Source organism: Megalobrama amblycephala, linkage group LG23, assembly GCF_018812025.1.
Source record: "Megalobrama amblycephala isolate DHTTF-2021 linkage group LG23, ASM1881202v1, whole genome shotgun sequence".
NCBI classification, from domain to species: domain Eukaryota; kingdom Metazoa; phylum Chordata; class Actinopteri; order Cypriniformes; family Xenocyprididae; genus Megalobrama; species Megalobrama amblycephala.
The window spans coordinates 25165316-25189620 of NC_063066.1; the positions used below are offsets into that span (position 1 = coordinate 25165316).

The 24305-nt window shown below is 38.3% G+C and overlaps 1 protein-coding gene across 5 annotated transcripts in view; it reads left to right on the top strand.

The window, feature by feature from the left end:
- LOC125259435 (transcription factor COE3) overlaps positions 1–24305 on the top strand; it is a 117341-nt gene that overhangs the window by 17678 nt on the left and 75358 nt on the right. For all 5 annotated transcript variants that reach the window (XM_048177063.1, XM_048177064.1, XM_048177066.1 and 2 more), the window contains exons 4-6: positions 545–600; positions 4943–5016; positions 10131–10199. In XM_048177063.1, the coding sequence (XP_048033020.1) occupies positions 545–600; positions 4943–5016; positions 10131–10199 (199 nt within the window). The remainder of the gene's footprint in view (positions 1–544; positions 601–4942; positions 5017–10130; positions 10200–24305) is intronic.

Here is a 24305-nt window from a genome sequence, read left to right on the forward strand (position 1 = left end):
TTCTCCTGCTCTCCTTAGCGTAATGCTAACAGCCAGTGATGAGTGATATGTCTGTAGATGTGGATTCTCTGTCATCCACCAGCGCAGAGACAGCAGGCCAAGAGAAAATGCGAGCTCTCACACTTTAAGGCGGGAAGATCATAAATAATAGAAAAACTGAGCTGAGTTTGTTTTTGCTAAGAAGCGTTAGCGGAATAGCTCAGTCAGCACGACAAGCATAACAGAATGCGCATAAACGTACTGTAGGGAAAAGAATATTAAAACAAATTAATTTCCACGATTTTCATAAGAAATTAGTCCCCTTATGTCGACTTTTCAAAACAATTGGGCTTTGCGTTTGGGGCTGGCTTTCTGTTTTGTTTGCTCAAAGAGCCTTTTAATTTGAACACACACTTGATTCTACAAGTATTTGTGTTGAAATATGGCACATTACATTTTTTTTACTATGCAACTGAGCAGGATTGCATCATATGCAGAGCATATGAGAACATTTTTGCGTCCGAGATGAATGGTTTTGTGTCTAATATTCCATTTAATCTTGCAGGTATCAGGACAGAACAGGATCTGTACGTTCGATTAATAGACTCCATGACTAAACAGGTAAGCACTTTTTGAGTTTATTTTCAATGTGTTTTTTTTTGAAATTCTGCTCCACTCTGAAAGTTGCGTAGTAATGTTTATAAAAAGTAAATAAGTATATCCAACCTTACCTGGATACGTGCATACTCACGCTAAGCTGTGTGTACTATATAGCAAATCTCAAATGCTTGATTGTCATATTGTTGATAAATGTTATTAGCACCCGATTTATTTTCAAAAATGAAAATTCTATTATCATTTACTCACCCTCAAATTTGTTCAAAATCTGTATAAATTTCTTTGTTCTGTTGAACACAAAGGAAGATATTTTAAAGAAAGTTTGTAACCACACCCCATTTTGGGGCACCATTGACTTCCATAGTAAAAAAACTACTATGGAAGTCAATGGTGCCCCAAAACTGTTCAGTTTAACACATTCTTCAAAATAGCTTCCTTTGTGTTCAACAGAATAGTACATCCTACTTTACTTGCATTCACACAGTATCAGTATCCTCATGTAAAGCAATATATACTCTATTGCAAATCTACAGTTCTCTATATAAAGTTGTATAATAATAATAATAATAATAAATATATATATAGCGCTTTTCTCTGCACTCAGAGCACTTTACATATGTAAGGGGGGAATCTCCTCAATCACCACCAATGTGCAGCATCCAACTGGATGATGCGATGACAGTCATACTGCACCAGAACTCCCACCACACACCAGCTTATTGGTGGAGAGGAGACCGAGAGATGAAGCCAAACAGTATATATATAGTATATGGGGATGATTAGGAGGCTATGATGATGGACAGAGGTCAATTGGAAAATTTGTCCAGGATGCTGGGGTTACACCCCTACTTTTTTTCAAAGGACATTCTGGGATTTTTTAACCTCGTTTTAATGTTTCATCAGAAGGACGAGTAATGAGTATAACTATCCAACTTGTATTCAGCCGCATACATGCAGTATATTCATGTAAATCAATATATATAGCAAATCTCAGCTGCCTGATTTTTTAAAAATTTTGTCACAAAAAATATATTATCAGCCATCTCTTTAAAGAGTTAGTTCACCCAAAAATGGAAATTATGACATTAATTACTAACCCTCATGTTGTTCCAAGACTTTCGTACATCTTCAGAATGCAAATGAAGAATGAAATCTGAGAGTTTTCTGTCCCTCCATAGACAAACTTCACAAATGAAAATTTGATGGTTCAAAAACTTCATAAAGAGAATGTAAAACTAATCCATATGTATTGAGCGGTTTAGTCCAAATTTTCTGAAGAGTCGTGATCGCTTTATATGATGAACAGATTGAATTTAGGCTTATATTCACATGTAAACAATCATCAAATCAGTTGTGGTAAACAGAAGCTCAAGCATGTTTGCTTGACGCATACAAGAACCAATGAGGTTCATTCTCTTGAGTTACGCAGCACGTTTGAGCTTCCGCAAGAGGTTTGTTCTTGCTCGTCAAGCAGGTTAAGATGAGCTTCTGTTTATGTTCGCTGATCAATGTTTGTGAATTAAAGCCTAAATTAAATATGTTCATCATAAAAAGGAATCGAGTCTCTTCAGAAAATTTGGACTAAACCGCTCAATTCACATTGATTAGATTTATGATCTCTTTATGAACTTTTTGAAGCGTCAAAAATTCAATTGCAGAGCTGTCTATGGTGGGACAGAAAGCTCTCAGATTTCCTCAAAAAAATCTTCATTTGTGTTCTGAAGATGAATGAAAGTCTTATGGGGTTTGATACGACATGAGGGTGAGTAATTAATGACAGAATTTTAGGGATAAGTATGTCCAACTTTATCCGCACACATACAGTACATTCACGTAAAGTGATAAATACTGTATGACAAATTTAACTGCTTGATTGCCTGTATTGTCGCAAAATGTAAATTATATTAACGCCCAGCTCTAATCTGCTAAATGCGACTATAAGGCATGGAGATATTAAGATATTAGAAACATTAACATCATGCTTTTCTAAAAAAGTAAAGTTGCTTTGAAAAAACGTGTATTGTGAAAAGCGCTACACAAATAAATTTGACATGGCATAAACTGCATGTTTTATGGACCCCACATGCAAATAAAAGTGCCATTAGAGATGCCTCTCACACCCTGAACTCAGTCCTGCACCTGCGTGCTTCGTTCCGTAGTGAAATGGACCAGACTTCAACCCCCTCCAGTCTTCGTATGGCCTATCCTTTCCCCAGCCCAGCAGGTCCCACTGTCACTACGTGTCAGCCTGTCTCAGATCAATATGGCAACCAGTTCCTCGACAAAGCATCAACCCCGGAGACCAATCAATAGGCCTTAATGTAGCTGCAGAGCCGACACGCTGGAGACAATAATCCTCCCGACGACAAAAAAGGGCTGTAGCTGTGTGCGCCCGTAAAATCCTTCCCCCCTACCCACGCACGCAGCCTTTACATATGTGCATCAAAAGCGAAGCTGCAAATATCGATCAGCAACGGACGTTTTTCTTCTAATTGAGAATAAGAGGGAGAAGGATCTTGGTTGAGCGATGCTGCCTCCAAAATGAACATTTTCCCAAAATGAATTTTGCAAAATAGCTTTGTTCTACTAATCAAATTATTTCTTGTAAGGTGAGATGACTTAATTAACGTACCAGGAAAGAGTGTGTTTGGAGTTCATGGAAGAGTTGTAACACTATTCCATATCGCTGGACTCAGACGTGCATGAAGACCTGGGGTGGGGCCACTACTATGGCGCCAGCAATGTGAATCAAGAACGATGATATATAAATATCGACCCGATCCACCTTCCGACCCCCTCCGATACCAAATCCCCTCCCCCTTCGACAAAATTGGAGGATGGTGATGAAGAGGAAGAGACTTTCATAGGCAGCGGAGAGAAAGATCAATAATGTAGAAGTGGTCGTTATCCTAAAAGTATTGTTCCCTAGGGCATTGGGTCAACCCCGTCTGGCCGACTGACCAGAGTAGAGTAAGATGGAGGATAGTTTGAGGCGGATTGTATTTTGTGTTCCTTACGTGTGTGTGTGTGTGTTTATGATGGATTCATCTTTACTGGTGATTGGGATGAGGTCTGGTTGGAAGGGGGGTGAGTCCTTTAACTTCCTTGATATGCACTGATCATCCGTCATTCAGGCCAGGCATGACAACCCGATGACGGATGCCTGGGAGGAGGCCTCTCTTTCGGGGCCTGGCTGGCCATCTGGCTGCTCGGGTTGGATGCTGATGGGGAGAACGGGAAGATTGTTACTCCACATGAGCCCAGGCAGCGTCTGGATCCCCCTCAGATCGCTGCATACGTCCAACCGCCAATGAGCAGATTTAGCTTTTAGCATATGTTAAAGTTGTCAGCATGCTTTGAACCAAAAACATGACTAATGACCAGGTGTCAACATCCTAAACATTTATCTTGAGCAATCACTGGTTTCAGGATGAGCTAAAGGAGGGCTTGGCCAAGTCTCGAAACAATTTTTAAAAATTTGAATACTATCCTCCAAACTACACTACCACTCAAAAGTACTGTTTATATATATATATATATATATATATATATATATATATATATATATATATATATATTAAGCAGCACAGTTGTTTTCAGCATTGATAATAAGAAGAAATGGTTCTTGAGCAGGAAATCATCATATTAGAATGATTTCTGAATGATCATGTGACATTGAAGACTGAAGTGTTGATGCTGAAAATTCAGCTTCGCTTTCAGGAATAAATTACTTTATAAAATATTTTGAAATAAAAAACAAATAAATAACTGTTGGGTGAACATATTTGTTCACTTCCGGGGTAAGTTGTCACACTGTATTAAATTAACTTTTTTTCCTGGATAATAATTGTGGAATAATTTTTTAGCCAACATATTGTATGTAAAACTGTCAAATCAATCAAATTCTGTCATCATTTACTCCCCCACAAGTTGTTCCAAACCTGGAAGCATTTCATTGTTCTGTTGTACACAAAGGAAAATATTTGGAAGAATGTTTGTAACCAAGCAGATCTCGCCCCCTATTGACTACCATAATATTTTTTTCCTACTATGGTAGTCAATGGGGGGCGAGATCTGCTTGGTTACAAACATTCTTCCAAATATTTTCCTTTGTGTACAACAGAACAAAGAAATGTATACAGGTTTGGAACAACTTTAGGGGGAGTAAATTATGACAGAATTTTCTCTTTTTTTGGGGTGAACTATCTCTTTAAAAAAATAAATAAATGACAAAAAGTAAAAGTGACAACCATCCCGTCTGCTCTACCTAGTATAAAAATAATATCTTAGATAAACTTTTTATATTTAGCAATTAACATGCATTTCTCTCTCTTTCTTCCTTTAGCCAATCCTTTATGAAGGCCAAGACAAAAACCCAGAGATGTGTCGCGTTCTCCTCACCCATGAGATCATGTGCAGGTCAGTTCATATTTACCTCTCATTTCCTAAGAGAAGATCCTGAGACCTCTATAACAAGCACAGCTCTTCTCACATTCAAAGCAGTAACATATTGAACACAACGCAATTTTTGAAGTATCTTTCAGCGTCTTATTAATTCATTTTTTATTATTTAATGTGAAAAAAAAAGTATTACGCTTCATATTACTGATCACGATTCACTATCGCTGCATGAGAGAGGCTTTAGAAGAATATTAACATATGGCTTGGGAGTTCAGCTCACGGGTGTACCGCAGGGTTGCATAGGTGGACCTACACGATTCTTCCCGCTCCACTGTGAAGTCCTACAGGGCTTTCCTCATTACATTGACCTTAATGCAGTGTAATTATGGGTTCACAGTGGGCTCGCATGGCTGGAGGCCTGGATAGAGGTGTGTTGTCCATGAATTTTTGCCTTATGGCCATTGGAGGGGGGTACGGACCAGTAGGGGAGCAGTGATGGGGGGTTGAGGAAGTTAAGGGGGCTCAGATGCTGGTGTCCTGGGTGACAGGGGCTGACTAGGTGGGGATCTCAGAGTTAATAATGTAGAGAGGGGAAATTATGGGGCTTCGAAAAAATGTATGGCTACTGAAAGAGGTTTGTGTTGTCTCTTGTAAATTTAAAAGTAAATCCAAGTATGAACACACACATTATTCAGATGAACTCCCCCAAAAATCACCCCACTCACTCTAAAATAATTAATGCTGTTCAAATATAGCTATTCAAGTCATCTGGTGAAAATTCCTGTGTCTTTTCAAACAAAATATCACGGTGTCAGATTTTTCCAATATCTTGCAGCCCTACTACCGATGCAGTTTGCGTCCAATATTTTTTATATATTTAACGCTAATGTTCTTTGCTTTGCTCTGACAGAGATTTGCCAAGAACAGAGACAGTCAATTATTATGGGGAGCCTGTCGAGGTATTAAAGTGTTGATGGGAATTTCAACACATTCCGAATCATTAAGATGGACTTTGCTAATTATGTTCATCACTGAAGTGATTCCATCTGGCTGCCACCAGCACTACATAAATCTCACAAATGCTTCACCCTATAAAGTGGACATCATCACTTCTAGAAAACTCACCTGTTTTATGCCACATAGCACTGGATGTTGGGTATTCTGTGCTATTTTCTCCCTCAAGGAACCGGGCTTTCTCGTAGATGATTTCGATACAGGTTCCATTTCCATAATGATGGCTCAGTTTGAGTTGGTCATTATGTGATTGAGTGTGATTATTAACTGCCTCCCCTGATGAATGGTGTGTTTCCATTCGTTAATGAGAGCGAGATGAGAGATATTTCCCCTGTCTCTCACTCCCAGGTGATAGAACTCTTTATCAGGGCCCTGACGGAGTCTGCCTCACCTGCAACACCCATCAACAGACTGAAAGCACAGCAGCTGTTCATGGCAAACTTGATGTTCTTGTCCCAGACGTGAGGATGAGTGTCCTATGGTCCCTTTCAGGTTTAATAAATGGCGTTTGTTTGGAGATCATTTCCTTTGTCTGGTAAATGAGCTTAGCAAATGACTTTGACTGATTCATTGGCATCTCTTGTAAGCGGAGTTACAATATTGCTACAAGAACATACTCACAGACATCAAGAACTTTAAAAGATGTTGTTCTGAGATGTAGCTGGTCAGCATGGTCCCATTAGCTGCTTGGTGACCGTTTCAAATTAATTTGCTTGTGTTGACAAAACAATATGTATTATTCTTTTTTAAGGGACCCCAAAGACAATTTTCCCTTGTCTACGGCCTTTAAGGGTTGGGTGCTGGGTCCATCAGCCAATCAGCGTGTCATTATGTAATTTTAGGCTCAGGTGATTGGCTAAAAAAGTTCAGAGGTAAATAAATAAATACAATTTATATATATAATAGTGCTGTCAAATGATTAATTGTGATTAATTGCATCCAAATTAAAAGTTTGTGTTTACATAATATATATGTGTGTGTACTGTATATTTATTATGTATATATAAATACACACACATACATGTATTAATTTGAGAAATATTTACATATATACATCTATATATATTTATATTTATATAGAATTTATATTATATATAAATTATTATATTAAATTATATTTATATTTATTTATTATATTATTATTTATATTAAATTATTTTATAAATTAAATTAAATTAAATTTAAAATTATATATATATATAGCACTAATTATACATATTATTGCATAATATGTTGATTTATCTGTTGATTTTAACGTGGTAGGTGGTAATACATTTTGAAGATACATGCAATGATTACATTTAAATTTTTAACTTACAAATGAGGGTTTTTTTTCTTTTTTCTTTTTTTTGTGGATAGAAATAATATGCCCCTTAAAATCAAATCCAGTTTGCAAATTTTTCTTCCTAATTTAAAAGTTAAAAAGACCCTGGTGTTCTCCATAATGTATGTACAAAGGAATTTGTCATGAGATATGACTTGATCTGCCTTCAACCATTCAAGGTCCTTCCTGGTCATCCCAATGACTTAAAACTGGCATTTCAGAGTCTCCAAATGAGGCATCGCAGCAGATAGTTGGCATGGCACATCTACAAAATCATGGCGCGCGGTGCACAGTGGGCACGGACTGGTCTCTGTCCGCCAGTCTGGATGAGGATGCTGTGTTGGAGAGGTCTGTCATCGGCTCTCACCCTCCAGTCAGGCAGCCTGGTGCATATGATTAGCCCTGGCCGCATCCTCTCTGTGCCTGACTGGGTAATTACAACACTTGCCCTTTGAAAACAAGCCCTCTATTGACATTCATTCTCTCTGTCCCTCTCTATCGTTTCATGTCTTATCTTACCCCTTCAGCATGTTCCACTCTATCTGATGTTAGTCTTAAGAATCCCCAGGGAAGCTTTGAAGGCTGTTTTTTTATAAGCCTCGCTCTGATATTGCGCCCTCACCCGATAAACCCACCTTTTTAGTTTTTGAGTGAATCTACTTCAGGATACTGGAGGTCCGTCTGGTGGACTAGTGAGGGCCACGGTGGAGATAGCAAGCAGAGTGAGTAGCTCTTAGAGCATCTGTTCCTCAATCTATGACTAATCAGTAAGAGCGACCAGAGTCGGTGCCTCTCTACAGCCGCACAGCTTGTCCTGTGCTTATTTTTGGGGCTTAAGTTTGGAGCCGCATTTGTTTTTGTGGTTCTGGGCCTTCGTCATTAACCAAGCCAGGGCTAGCCTGCTCAGACCCTGGAGGGAATGCCATTAAGGCCACATTACGGACGCTCCGCCAAGGTTTGTTTTTGTGAACAGGGGCCCGGGCCTCCCTCCGGACCTGGCTGTGCTCCTGGGGTCCAGTTTGTTTATAACACTTCTTTCGCAGTTTGAGGAGGTTGTCACCACAGCCTCACCATTGGGTTTCCAATGCTAATTGGTCTCCTGGAAGTTTGCTAATGGTTCCAAGTAGCTGGGGGAATAAATTATGGTGGTGCTCTCTATGGCAACAGTTACACACACAAAGAACAGGAAAACAACGAACGGTTTATGTTTTTTTCAGGTTCTTAAAGATCAAACAATGTGATAAATGATTCATAAAGTCAGATCATTTTGCATTCAGTGGCTCTAAGTGAGGATTATTTGTCAAATGGCAATCTAATGCATGACAGCATGAAGCAAGTAGGATGAATATATCAGGAGTCTTAGTGGTCGGAAAAATCCATACAATATGATTTGAAGTTATTGCTTAGCTAATCTTAATCGAGGGTAATGATTTTTTTTGTTTCAGCATCTACTTCATCATTTCATCAAACTGTGCAGGGATAATGGAGTAGGTACAGCAACTCTCCTGTACCTAAATATTATTATATTATATTATATTATATTATATTATATTATATTATATATATATATTATATTATATATATATTATATATATTATATTATATTATATTATATTATTATTTTTTAAGAATATTTATTTATTTTTATATATGACAAATGATACAAATATTTAAAAAATATTTATATAAAAAATAAACAAAATATTGTACTTTAAATTATTCTTTAAATATATTTTTATCTGTAACACTATATTTATTTATTTATTTATTTATTTATTTATTTATATATTTAATACTAATACTAAAAAGGATTTGGGGATTATTTATTATATTATTAGGACTAAATTCTTATTGCTGTCTCTTGCTGCAAAAACAAAACAAAACAAAATCCTGCAGGAAGCACTACTGCAACACAATTTCTCTTCTGACTGATGATCTCAAGCTGATGAGATTAAACTTAATTGGAACCATTTTCACAAAGCAGGCGGCACCAGTGGTCTCACCAGTTTGGTTGGCAAGGGGTGAATGGGCAAGGCGGGATGTATTTAGGGGAACCACATGCCACCAGATGAGGTGCCAGCCTGGGGCGAGGGCATGGGCAAGGGCAGAGGTGATGACAGTGTTGGAGAGGAGCATTTGGGAGAGAGCCGCTGCACCAGGACTTCTCTGGGTGCTGTCCAAACTGTCAGAGGCTGGCTGAGTGACCTTGGCGGGGGCCCAGCCCAGCTGGAGCACAGGGCGAGAGGAGAAAGAGGGCGACCTGTCAGGCAGCCACCAGCTTGAGAAAGACTTGCCGGTCACCACATAGCTCCATCCCTACCTCTCAAAGAACAGAGAAAGGAAAGAAACATGAAAGGAAGTCTCTAAACTCTTTTCTTCTGTGGTCTTTCAGAGCACTTTATGTCCTTTTTCTTTGGTTCCAAATCAAGTCTTTGGTCTAAAATTTGGTATTTAAAAATCTATTTGAACATCAAGCTGGTTAACTTAAAAAAGTCACTTTTGTGTCTGTCGCTCTCTAAAACAGGAGTAAATATAACCCCAATCATAAAAGCGATTACTATATATGCTTAATAAAAAAATGTGTCATACAGGTATAAATACAGGTTAAATCGAGATTATTATGAAACTATTTGCAAATTATAATGTCGAATCTTTGAATCTGTCAACACCCTGGTGTTGATTCAGTATCAGTATCATTACTGAGGTCGCAGTGGCTAGTATCACACCAAAACATTTTGATATCGATCCAACCCTATTAGACAGGCATGTAACTTATGTCTTTTATCCATTTCAGCCGGTGTTGTGACAAGAAGAGCTGCGGGAACCGAAACGAGACGCCATCCGATCCTGTCATCATTGACAGGTAAGAACATCTTTTATCTTCCTTTTGCCCTCCAAAATGGAAAGACACCTGCACCTACTGGCATCCGGATATTTTATTAATGTCCATTTTGGGGGTTAATCCTCAATCAGACTAGTGAGTAAAAGATCATTTGTGAAATTAGCGTAGACATTCTCCTCTTGACAAATGCAGCTCTCGCAGAGGTTTGTGTTTAGATGGAGCGATAGCAGCCGCATTTAGGATTCTAAAACATTTAGAGATACTGAATATATTGTCAATTCTATAATTCCCCACCAAGGTTAATACTACATGTTTTTACTTGTAGGTTTGCTAACTGCTTACACTGTTCTGAACACGTTTCTCAAACTCTTTACCCTGTTGACTGGACTTCTACCCACTAAAAGCGTCTGTAGGGAGGTTCTGTAATGACTGGAATGGAGTAGACGATATTGTGTGAGAGAGTGTGCACTTCCAAACAGGACAGCAGTGAGAGTGTCCTCCTAGGGCACAGGGGTCATTACCAAATCCATGTTGGCTCATTAGACTGGCCTTGGAGCGTATCCAGCGGACAGAAGTGAAGGGAGCCGGAAATCAGTGACCCTCCCTCTTTCTCAACACACACACACACACACACACTTATAAAAACGCATACGCACAGCCACACACGAAATCTTCTCACCTCTAGCTGCCATGGAGTGCATCTGATTGGTGTAAGGTCCGAACCTGCAGAGATGATGTCACCTTTTCATGCTCTCGGTGTCTTTTATGGAATGTACCATTATTTAGCCGCTCAGTAAATGACAAAACCCTGCAGCCATTATTGCATCCACGCCGGCAAACAAACTACCAATAATGCCAATTTACTAACAACCGACGGGGCGAGAGAACCATCAAAGGCGCGACAAAATACGACAAAAGCGTGCGCGAGAGCGTTTGAATTTTTCATCTCTCTACAATGAGGCTGATATTGCCATCTGAAATGTTTCCTCTGGGAGTAGTCTGAATGAATGGCGCTACGTGGGGGCTGAATCACTGATATCTAGCCTGTGTGTGTGTGTGTGCCAGCCACATCCGAACTCCTCATTACGCTGACCAAAACCCATTCTAAAGTGTTTACGGGTGACAGTGGATGCGTGTGATTTAAGGCGGACCGGTCCATACGACTGCATTTTAGCGCCCTATTAAGATAGGCAGTATTTATAGGAGCGCCGCCCTGAGCTCCTTAAACCAACAGATAAATCAGTTCGGCGCGAGGGACGGCCGCCGGCCCACCATGCAAATCAGCTGTAGCGCCCGTCACTGTAAAAGGCTTAATGACGGCCATTCATCCTGCCCTCCACAGTCTCTACCTTTGTTTCAAGCACAGATCTGCTCTGTAAATCAAGACCTGCTGCGCACGGCTGTGCGGCCCCATGCATCTCAAATAAGAGCTCTCGCACGCACACTCGCACGCTTGCATTAGCACAGCCAGGCCTGGTGGCATTCGAAGGAATCATTTTTCACCCCTGCCTCTCTGTTAGTTTGTTCTCATCAATTTTGCCCCATTGATCGTGATGTTTATCGCTAATGGGGACGATAAACAACAACAAACAAAAGAGCTTCACTTGATTCTTTTTGATTTCGGCCCATTATCGGCTGTCACGGGAAATAAGGCAATTACGGTGACACAGTCACTTCCTGTCCTGTTCCAGCTTCGTAAATGCAAGTCTATTCTCAAGTCCACTTAGTTTTGGTCAAGTACGGGTCAGAAAGGTCAGGGGTCGTATCTCATAACCCCTTTACTTACACAAAAAACGGGAAGCACTTGCATTACATGCCATTTACAGATCAAGAAGTGCTAAGGTTAGAGTAAATTCATGATGGGCTGAATGAAATATCACTGCGTGAGCTTTAAAACAGGTGTTAGTACAAGCTAATATTGCAATTAGATCGTCCAGAGAGTTCTCTTAGATGGACAATAAATTGTGCAGCGTTGTCAGTGTCTAGATGGGTTTGGTCTAATTACCTCCTTTTTCCTCTCAGCCATCCAGCCTCAAACATGATCGTCATAATTCTCCTCTATGCTTTTTATTTTGAGTCATGCACGAAGAGAGAAATGAGACGAAAGATAAGGGTTAACATCCATTTCCATGTGACCTTCCTGACCTTTGCTCCATGTGTATGTTCACCAATGTCTCTTCTCTTCTCTATTCACCAGAAACTAGACTGCACAGACTAGTAGATGTGTGAAAGTGAAGGCAAAGCCATTGCCATTCACCCGGTTTTACAGACAAGGCTTAAGCCTAGTCCTAGACTAAAATGGATGTTTGAGCTGTTTTAACTGAAAGCAACTTGCACTGACATATCTTAAAAAATGTCACAGCCATTGTTTTATCTCAAGATGCAGACCAGTAAATTTTTTTTCTAAGGCACATTTATAAAAGCTACTCAAATACCCTAATTGACCCTTCGCCAGAAGTTTGATTGACAAGCGATCTAACCAATCATAACGCCGAATCCGTCATTTTGTCTGACAAAGCAGTCAGGAGTTTGAAGATTAACCTCGGTGGACTTGAACTTAAAAAATGGTGTTTATTTACGTCTTACCGCATTTGAAACAACATTCCTTCTCATGTTCATTCATGTTTATTTGATGCTATAAATTAACTAGTAGGAAGAGATGATTGGTTCACGAGCCGCTTGAGCGGAGGCGCTACAGAATCTGTCACAACACATTAAAGAGCCACAAAACTGTTTTTATTGTTCGAATTTCTTAACAAATTACACAACTTGAAAGCTGGGACTTTGTTTAATATCATAAGTAACCTGCTCTGTCTTGTCTGTCGATGTGTTGTCAGTGTCCTCATTGCTCCGTGATGTATTTTTCACTGCGTGTGGCGTTAGAGCTCCATGGCTTGTCAGATAAAGCAACAGTAACTAAGGGGGGCGGGTCTTTGCGAAGGGTCAATTGGACTAAGGTCTAAGCCAGGATTAATATAAACCCTGTCTGTGAAACCAGACCTAAAACTTTTTACATATAGTGGAGCACAAAAGTCTTTGCCTGGCAAGTCCAGAATGATATATCTTCTACAAGATATGTCAGTCTGGTCAGTCCGCCCTCCGTTGCGCCTTGAGTCAACTCCAAACCGTACCGTGCAATCAGATTCGTTTATTTCAGTGACACAGTCACTCTAGTGCGGCGAAAGTCCCTTCAATATCAACAAAGATTGCACACGGGAGACCCGAGAGTTTGTTCTATTCAGCCGTGAATTCAGTTTTAAATGACCAAAAAACACATTAATTATTTACTTTTCGCTGTTGACTCTCTTGTCGCTTTGCTAACGTCATATCCGCCCTTCTCTGATTGGTTTACTCCGCTTTCTGTTTGCTCGGATTTGCTCCGCCCTAGAAATTGATTCAATGGCCGACCAGACTCATCCGCTGGTACAGTGGTGAGGCTGGATTTTCCAGGCAACAAAAGTCTGAGACCACATTAAAAATCTGGGAGGGGAAAAAAGTATTTTAAAGGAAAGGACGATTTCTTTTTCTAGGGATGCACCGATGTGAAAATTTTGGCCGATACCGATAACCGATAATTCTTTATATTTGAAAGCCGATAACTGATATAGTGGCCAATAAATCGAAATCCAATAAATCTAATTGAGAGCCTGATTACAAAAACAAAAGTCTCACCATTAAAAGCCATGTCCCAAGCACACAATTATAATGTTCTCGTTATAATTTTATGAATCCTATATGACGTTTCACTTAACTGTATTTTCCTTTTTGAAGTGATTCCAATTATATTTCAAGCAATTCTAAAACATAATGGTGAACTGTGCACATCTGAAGTGTCCCAGCTGAAGGAAAAAATATTATTTATTGGCTTTAATATATTGGCCAAATTTTCTTTTCGGGCCGATAACAATAACATTAAAAATGAACATATCTTGGCCGATACCGATATGGTAGCCAGTATATCGTGCATCCCTATCTTTTTCAATTCAACGTTTCACCAAAAAAAAAAAAAAAAAAAAAAAAAAAAAAAAAAAAATATATATATATATATATATATATATATATATATATATATATATATATATATAATTTATATTTATATGATATTATTATATAATATACATTATATTAATATATACAAATGTTTTAAAATTAATCAAACAAAATAGAAGCATTTTCACTACTGGATGTTTATCCCTATGCTTTATTATTATGTGTGCTTGTGTCAACAAGACTGTTTGTGTAGGATATGCATGTGTCTTTAAACTTCAGCTTAACCCCTAGTTTGACTGTTTGTATGTGTTAGGACTGTGTGTGTGTGTTTTTTGTACATATATGTGCATGTTTGTGTCAGAGCTTAACCCTGTGGGGGTGGCTTCTGGTTTTTGGTTATCAGCCTCTCTGGACTCTTCCCAGCAATCGCGTTCTATTGATCGAGCTGCGCGCCCATCGGTGCCGGCCAGATTAAGAGTATAGATTTGCAATAAAAGAAGGACATTACTGGGCAGCCTGGGTAAAATTGAAAAAAATGATGAGCTCTTGGAAGTGGAGATGAGTCAGAGGCAGAAGAGAAGGGTGTTAAAGAGGTTGATTTTATGTATGTGTGTGTTAGAGACCCATTACAAGCGGGCACTGTACATGTATGACATTATACACTCAGGACCAGGAAGTCTTTGCTCGTTTTAATGTGCTTTAATGTGGAATATTAAGAGCTGTTTTATTGATTAATCATTTTTAGAGTAATAATTTGCAGTAAGTCTTAGCTGTCACAAAAGCAGCATTTTATTATCATATAAAAAGACTTCTTAAAGGTGAAGTGTGTAATTTCTGCAGCACTAGTTTTACTAAATGGAATTGTAAGAAAAAAAAAAAAAAAAACTCTCCTCCGATCTGACATTGGTAAAATATGTTTGCAAAAAATTTTGTTAAAGTGTTTTAGGTTGGATTCATACTAGGCCTGTATAGTATAGAGGTATGTTTTAGTGTGTGTGTGTGTGTTTTATGTGTGAAATATGAATGATCATGGTGTAGGGGCAGGTGGTCCGTTTGGCTGGGTCAATAATTCAGTATATCTGTCCCTCACAAGGGGACCCGTCGTGCCCCCTATTCTGCTCTCATACACATTTCTGTGGAATAGAAAAGGAAAAACAGGAGAATGGAAAGAAAAAGGGAAAGAGAGTGTGAATTTTGAGTATTCTGCAGTGGCACGGCTGTAGCCCTGGTGGTGGCACTCTGATAAAAACAGTGACAGATGCAGGTGAAATGAGGCCAGTCGCCATGACGATGTGGAGCGTAAAGTTCCCATAGCGATTCTAGAATGGTCATCTCTCATTAACCCCAAGTCTATTGAGCCATTTTTACCCAAAGCACCCCCATCAACTGTAGAAGCGATTGCGAACACAATCATTCCTGCGCTTTTAGCCTGAAAGTTATGATTTTTGTGCCTTTTTTGTATAGCAAAAGTCAAGAGATGACTGGAAATGATGGGAGAAATGGATAATGACATTTTGCGGGTCAATTTAGACCCATCACAATTACACTGCAATTGCAATTACATTTTTTCCCAGCCCTACACCACAACTCAATGTGTCTTGGGCCACAGTTCCAGTACGTATCATATTTTACAATGTCAGCACTAATTTTGCAGCCACAACCTAATGTGTACGTGTGTTTTTATCATAGCTGTAATGCGATGATGACCTTGAGTGGCCGACTGAGAGGATTGAAGGGAAGTACGACAGTCGCTGTTTGTGCTGTAGACCTCTCCTCTTTCATGCGGGCTATCTGTTTCAACTCTCGCTACACAAGCTACACAGCCAGGCCTGCAAATAGAAAGCCACACAACCACAAGCACCTTCCCTCTCGGTTCTGTTGTTACAGTCTCACCCTCTGCCAAACACTAGCCTCCAACAGAAGGTTAACTCACTGTAACTTATCTGGAGCACCAGCGTCCTCGTGGACTTGGATGTTTACTGTCTTGTTGTTGCAGTATCATCCTTGTGTGCCACATATGAAGACTTTCCTTTTAGAAAAAGCTGCATAATTGTCAGTTTGTTCAATCTTGCAAAAATAAATACCTAAAAATGCTCATAAATATATATGTGTGTATGTGTGTGTGTGTGTGTGTGTATGTGTGTAATCTAATTGAGTATCTGGGCATTTTTACATATTTATTCTTGCATTTTTTCACATTATTTATTTATTTTAATATATTTTTAGATATTTTTCTCATTTATTTATATTTCATATTTCTCGTGAATCTCATTTATTTCTTTTCTAATTTTAAATATTAAAAAAAAATTAAAAATTTGCATCCAGCTACAAATTTTTCACACCATGAGCTGCAGAAGTTAAATTACGGAAGAGGATTATGGCCATAATAAACGTAAACAATAATAAAAAAATAAAATCATCTCGAGATTAAAGTTGTTAAATTTCGAGAAAAACTCGTTAAATTTCAAGAAAAAAAGTCGAAATAAAATGTTGAGAATAAACGTGTTAAATTACGAGAAAAAACTCGTTAAATTTAGAGAAAAAGGATCCAGATAAAATGTTGAGAATAAACTCATTATATTATGAGAAAAAACTCATTAAATTACGAATTTGTTCTCATAATTTAACGACTTTTTTCTTGTAATTTAATGACTTTATTCTCAACATTTTATCTCAACTTTTTTTCTCAAAATTTAACGACTTTTTTCTCATAATTTAACAAATTTGTTCTCATAATTTAACGACTTTTTTCTCGTAATTTAATGACTTTATTCTCAACATTTTATCTCGACTTTTTTCTCAAAATTTAACAAGTTTTTTCTCGTAATTTAATGAGTTTATTCTCAACATTTTATTTCGACTTTTTTCTCGAAATTTTACGAGATTTTCACGAAATTTAACAACTTTAATCTCGAGATGGTTTTATTTATTTATTTATTTATTTTTTATTGCTTGGCCCTAATCCTCTTCCGTATTAAAGGGATAGTTCACCCAAAAAAGAAAATTCTGTTATCATTTACTCACCCTCAGGTTATTCCAAACCTGTATACATTTCTTTGTTCTACTGAACACAAAGGAAGATATTTTGAAGAAAGTTTGTGACCAGGCCGCTATGGGGCACCATTGACTTCCATAGTAGGGAAAAAAATACTATGGAAGTCAATGGTGCCCCAGACCTGTTCAGTTTTCCACATTTTTCAAAATATCTTTCTTTGTGTTCAACAGAACAAAGAAATTTATACAGGTTTGGAACAACCTGAGGGTGAGTAAATGATAACAGAATTTACATTTCCCTTTAAGCTATTCAATAAATTAGGTTAAGACAAAGTAATTCTAAGGTTAAGGAGCAAACATACCTGTATTTGTTCCTCTTTGCTGCTGACATTTTTCATATATACAGAAAGCTTTGAGTAAAAGGCCTGCATTTCTATTACTTCACTCAAAAACAGATGAAGCACTCGGTGAGGCTAGCAGGAGTTATAGCAGAGCGAGGGGCATCTGTAGTGCCTGTTTACAGCTCTCTATGGGGAAGTGTTGAGTTTGCATCCAGAGCCCGAGGTGAGGTGTGTCTGGGAGCCTGTGGGGCCGACAACAGTAGGCCCAGGCTCAGTCACAGCCTGCAGTACGGCCCCGGGGCCTGCAGGGATGGATGTGCTCCTGAGGGCCCACTCTGATGGAGAAAGAGAGAAGCAGAAAGGCAGGAATAAAAGAGGAAAAAACTCAAACAAAACAACAACTACGCATCTGTCAGTTCTTACACCATTATGCGTGTTTTCATGCCTAACAGTTCAACTCCTGTAGGGATGCTGTTAGATGCTCCGAGCAAGAATCTCCAAACAGCCAGGTGAGCATCGCCTCCTTCCAGTGAATGGCAGAGTGTGTTTGGGGTCATGGGAATCTGATTGCCCCCCTCCAGCAAATGTGGAAGTGTTGCAGCTAAATCCACCCCTCCAGTGCCTGTCACTAATGCTAGCATTATCCCCCGCTACCCCTCTGCGAGGGAAAAGCTATCGATCGTTTCTTCCTCATCCCTCTGTCGACATATCGCTGCCTCCTGCGGGTCTCAAAGAAGGAATGCTGGGTGCTGTGTAATCTGGGAAAGTAAACACAGTCAGGGGCTCTCTTAGCCACGCCCCTGTATTGACTAAGATCATGCTGACTTGTCTGGGATACCACTGAACTGGACCTGAACCCAGAGTCTAACCCACATTCTGATGCCAGAGGGATATTGTATGATCTCAGACCAAAATCTGATCTGACCAGATCTAAAATCTGAAACTTATGCTTTGATTTTTGCCTAAAACTGCCTATTAACTCTCGTAAAATCTCTGTAATTACTTCTCTCGTCTCTAGGAGGGCTCCACAAAATAAAACTAATATTGCTTAGTGCGAATGACAAATTACGCAGGTTGTGATTTAATGAAATAGATATATGCGCTACCAATTTCAGAGTGATGCGCAGCACGCAACACGTATTTTATTAAACAGTGGTTAAGCGTCTGAGAATGGCTTGTCTTGTTTACTGTGAATCAAGCTGTTCTGAGACAGAGCTTCACTCTGAAAACAGCAACCCATCAATGCATAAGCTTGTTTAAAAATTAAGAAGTTAAGGCTTAAATATTGGTATTGTAATTTTACAGTAAAAATAAAATTATTTTTATTACTTGAATATTTATTTTACAGTACAATAGTGTTATTAAAATATGTCTTATTTTGTTTAATATTTTTATTTAATAATAATCTGTAAAAAAGAATTGTTGGTTTAACTTAAAAAAAGAAAGTTACCTGATTGCCTTAAAAGTTTGAGTTCATTGAAATTAAATATTTGAGTTAATACAATGAAGGCGATTGATTTAATCAACAGAAACTCAAAATATTATGTTTTCTGAACCACATTAAGTGTCTAAGTTTATTTGACAAAAGAAAAAATGTTGTGATAACTAATTTTTTACAGTGTAAGGAATAATTGACGATAGGCTGTTGAATTATTAGAAAATAATGCACACCCAATGTGGTAATGTGGCCACAGCACACAGCGCTAGGATTAATTTCTCACACATCTCATCCCACGCCTCCGTTGCTAATTCCAAAACATAATTTTAGAGCTAGTAATGGAGACTTGAGCCATTGATAGAAGACTAATGCAGTTATTACAGAGAGAGAGAGAGAGAGAGAGAGAGAGATTAAGCATGTTTGAATTACCTTAGTCTGTGCGTCTCTCAACAGTGTTCAGCAGCAGTGTCTCTACCAAAAGCAAAACTGTAAGTTTATCAAAGTAATCAAAGTAATTTTGTGTTTTTATCCTATTGTTTACTATATTTATTTGTTTGATCAGTATCATTGTGGGGTTTTGGTTCTTTTGCTGTTGTTAGGCTGTAAGGACCTTTGAAATAACTGAAATCATTTAGCGTAATGATATGGACACGTATTGCGGTCAAGACCTGCCTGGATATACATTAGCTGTGCGTTTCCCTGAAAATAATTGCACACCTTAGAACGTTCGTCTACCAATCAGATTCAAGCATTCAACAGCCCTGGAATATAATAATTATTTTATAGTTATATTGAATTACTCACATTCATATTGAATTAAAAAACAGTGGATATGTGGTTCAAAAAATGGTGAATGATTTTCAGTCTTTTAATGATTTTTCAGCCCTAGTCTCTAGCAGCAAATAATTTATCAAATTTGTAAATTTCAATATCAAATACATCCAGCGTACTTCTATCTACTCTCTGATAACTTTACCCCCTCTCACCTTAGTTACGCGAACGTCTGCCCAATTAAAAACAGCCCTAATGAGGCCCTGCTGTTTTGCATCAGAGGGTACTGTGCCATGGTTCATTAAGGTGGCTCTATCCATGGTGCTGAATTTGGCTAGCAGATGTGAAGGAGGTTCGCATGCTCCTCCTTAAGCTGGTAAAAGGGTAGAGCGGTGCTGTTGCCCCATAGAGATCCAGACCAGCGTGGGGCTCCGTGCAGGTCATGGTCTGGTCAAACTGCAGATGTTATCGAGAGGTGCTCACACATAAGGGTGGTTTTGAATACAGAATGCATCTATGGTCAAACATATCAAAAGTCTGACTTAAATCGAAATCATAGGATACCTTTCTTTAATTTTTAGCGCTGTCTAATCATTTTAGTTGTACACCATGGCCTAACCAAACTTAAAGTGAATATTTTTCTTTTTAAGTCCCCCCCAGTTTCACTTTAAATATATTTATGTTTTGTATTTTTTATTATCATGGAATATCTGATTCAGTATTCACTTTTATTCTCTCTCTCTTTTTTTTTTTGTATTTTCTCATTGAATATCTGATTTTTTTTTCTCATTTATTTATTTATTTTAGCATTTTTTCTCTATGAATATCTAATTTTTTTTTTTTCTCATTTTATTTTTTATACTTTCCTCATTATATATCAGAATATTTTCCCACTCATTTTCATTGAATATCCATTTTTACTCTGAAATGCCACATTATGGAAATAAAATAGGTTACAAACTCTGGCTGTAGAACTATGTGGAGTGGGATTTTACACCATTGAGATTTTACTGTGACCTCACCAGCACAATGTGACAAAATAGAAACCAGTGAAGCGACAGAATGTATTATCACTTGTTGTTGGGACAAAAACTAGATGAGATACACAATTTATCGCTTTTTGTTTTGTCAGATTGTGCATGGTTAGGATACAATGTAATGCAATTGAACACAGTAAACCTACGGCAGATAAACGGGTAACAAAAGCAAAAGAAAGGTCATTCCACCTCTAAAATTCCCAACTGGATCATGGGGTGATTTGTGAGCTGAACTCTTCAGGTCCAAATCTAGTCAACCTCCCCTCCTAAATCCCACACAGCTGAACAGCGGGACAACACAGCGGTATAGAATGTCCTTGATGAGGTTTTGAATGAGTGCGATTTATCCACTACCACTCCATCTATGCTTTCTTTTCCTTTCCTTCTGGTGCCCTTTGGGTCTCTCACTGTCTCAGGGTGCAATCTGGCCTTGACATGCCCAGACCAGCCTATAAGCGCAGAAAGAAACCGAGACCAAGGGAGAGGGATGTGGAGGACAGAAGTGATGGTGTGGATGAGGGTAGAGGGCAAACGAGAGAAAGAGGCAGGGGCTGGATGGAGGCAGGTGGAGAAATGGAAACAGAGTGAGAATGGAAGAGGGGGAGGGATGGAGGCCAGAGAGATTGGAGAGAGAGAGAAAGAGGAGCAGATTAAGAGGGTATTGATTTCTATATAAAGATCCATAAATCTGATGTGGGCGACCGTGGCAGCCACAGGAGACTGCTTTAAGGACTGACCGTTACATAATCACCAACATACAGACAAACACACATAGATCCTCCCATTGAGATGTTATATTGTTTCAATGAACTGCTAGATACACTTATATTGTAATGCAAAACAGTAATCTTATCATATCGGTTAAAATCAGCCAACTACAATGAAATTACAACAAACACAAAAAACACTAACCATTCAAAAGTTTGTGAGATTTTATAATATTTTTGAAGAAGTCTCTTATGCTCACCAAGGCTGCATTGGTGTGTATATTGTGAAATTTTTATTACAATTTAACTTTTAATTTAAAAAATACATATTAAAACAGAAAACAGTTATTTATTCCTGCTATGGGAAAGCTGGATTTTCAGCATCATTACTCCAGTCTTCAGGGTCACATGATCCTTCGGAAATCATTCTAATATGCTGATTTGCTGCTCAAGAGACATTTCTCATTAGTATCAATGATGAAACAGTTGAGTTGCTTAAATTTTTTTTGTGGAAAACATGATCAATTTTTTTTCAGGATTCATTGATGAATTGAAAATTCAAAAGAGCAGCAATTATTACCAGAAATATTTTGTAACATTATAAATGTTACAAAATACTGCCACTTTTGATTAATTTAATGCATCCTTGCTGAATAAAAGTATTAATTTCTTTCCAAAAAAAAAAAAAAAAAATCTGACCCCAAACTTTTGAGGTGTAGTGTATTTAATATTTTATAGACAGTAGTTTATATTTAATGTTTTGTTTATTTATTTGTGATTTAGTAAGTGACATAGCCATAAAACTAGCATTTGTAAGGGCGTTGCTATGTGGTTGCTAAGGTATTCTGAAAGCTTTTTATGGTGTTGGTATGTAGTTAAAATTGTGTTTTGGGTTGTTGTTTACTTAAAATGCACCTCAAGTCTCTAGATATGGCTTATGTCCTTCTTTCAACGTTAGGCTGTACTTTTTTTGTGTGTGTGTAAACCATAAATCTGAATGCTTAGAAGAGTAATAGCACATTTCTCCTAAACAACAAGAAGAAGAAGAACAACAAACAATACATTATTTGAAGTGTTTAAATGGTGCCTTTAATAATTGGTTAGAAGTGTGTTAAATCACTAACTCTAAGTAAGAGCAATTGTAGTAGTGCTGCTTGCCTTAAGTGCCTTAGTAAACACCACTAATTAGTGTTCACCACTACATAGAGAGCTTTCCCCAGTGCAGACATCGCTCGTAATGAAGCCTGGCTCATGTGTGAGTTGTGGCGGTGTAGTTTATTGTGTTGGTATTTGTCTTTGTTGGCCTTTGTTGTGTTATGTGCAACTGACATAGATCTCCAGAGCCAGAGGATCATGTATATTTGATGCTTCGCTGTTGTTAGTTAGACCCCATAGTTTTAACCCTGCACACACGTACAGTATATGAATGTGTACATAGTTACAAATACACCTACTTACGTTAATAGTTCCATATGCATACATTCTCACATTGGCATGCCAATTCTCATTCACACTCACACACAACACTGTGCAGTGTGCACACACTCGTTTGCCCACCTGAAGCTATATACACCTCTTATTAGAATTTTATCGGCCCCGTAAAAAAACACACCCTCTCTCCCTTTCCAAAAGAATACTGCGTCTATACATGCAATTACACACACACTTTCTCTGTCTGTCTTTCTTACACACACACACACACACTCCGTTTCTATATTTCTCGGTCTCTCCAACAAACACAAGCATGCACACACACACTCACACAAAACACAACACAAATCAATACCAATTTATAATTCAGGATTGCTGGAGTTTGGGTTTTAGGGCAGGCCAGCATCCAGCCTTCATAAATATTACAGTGTTATTGACTGGATCCGAATGAATTGGAGATTTTTTTTTTTCTTTCTCTCTCCCTCTCTCCTTGCCCCCTTTCTTGTTTCAGGGGGCCGAGCAATAAAGCTTGCTTTTATTTATTCCCTTTGAGTTGGAGATGAGAAGCCTAACTGGACAACAAATTTGATCCCAGGAATGAAATAAAGTGGCTAATGGTGGGTAGAAGGGGATGCCCCCCCACCCCACCCCCAAATCTGCAGAGAGTAATGTAGCATGTGCAGGGATCGGGATAAGTGGGCCGATTTGTCTGAGCCGTGTCCCCTCTGGTTCCTAGAACCGGGTGCACTTTCACACATGGATTTATGCCCTAAGTAAAAACACATTGTCTTGTAATATACATTGATCACTCGGACCGGAGCCAGGGGTGCGGTCTCGAGTCTCGACCACCAGAACGGAACGAGTTAGTGGCCAGTCAGATTGGTTTTTGATAACTTCAGTTAACCGTAATTTTTACTTTACAAATCAACCCATTAAAATGACATTAAATTTAAAAGTTAAAATTGAATTTGTTGGAGAAAATTGAGTTGAAAATGAAATGAAAATGTTTAGAAATTTCTAGAAATTGTGGAAATTATTTCGACAAGGTCCTAAAAAGTTATACAGCACCATAATGATGAAAACATTTTTTTTGCAGCTTTGAAGTCTTATTGGACAAGACATTTTCAAAGGTGGTGTGAAATAGTATATAAAAGCATATGAAGACTTCAGATGCAAATAGCTTCTAAGTGCCATGTGAAATTTTCTTCTAAAATGAGCATTTTTATCAAGCTTGTATATTTAGGGTCAGTAATTTCACTCTAATGGCAATGAAAAGGACCTATTAATTGCCATTAGAATGAAATTACTGACCCTAGACACACAATCTTGATAAAAATGCTCATTTTAGAAGAAAATTTCACATGGCACTTAGAGGCTTTTGCATCTGAAGTCTTCATATATGGCCTACATTTACTGTA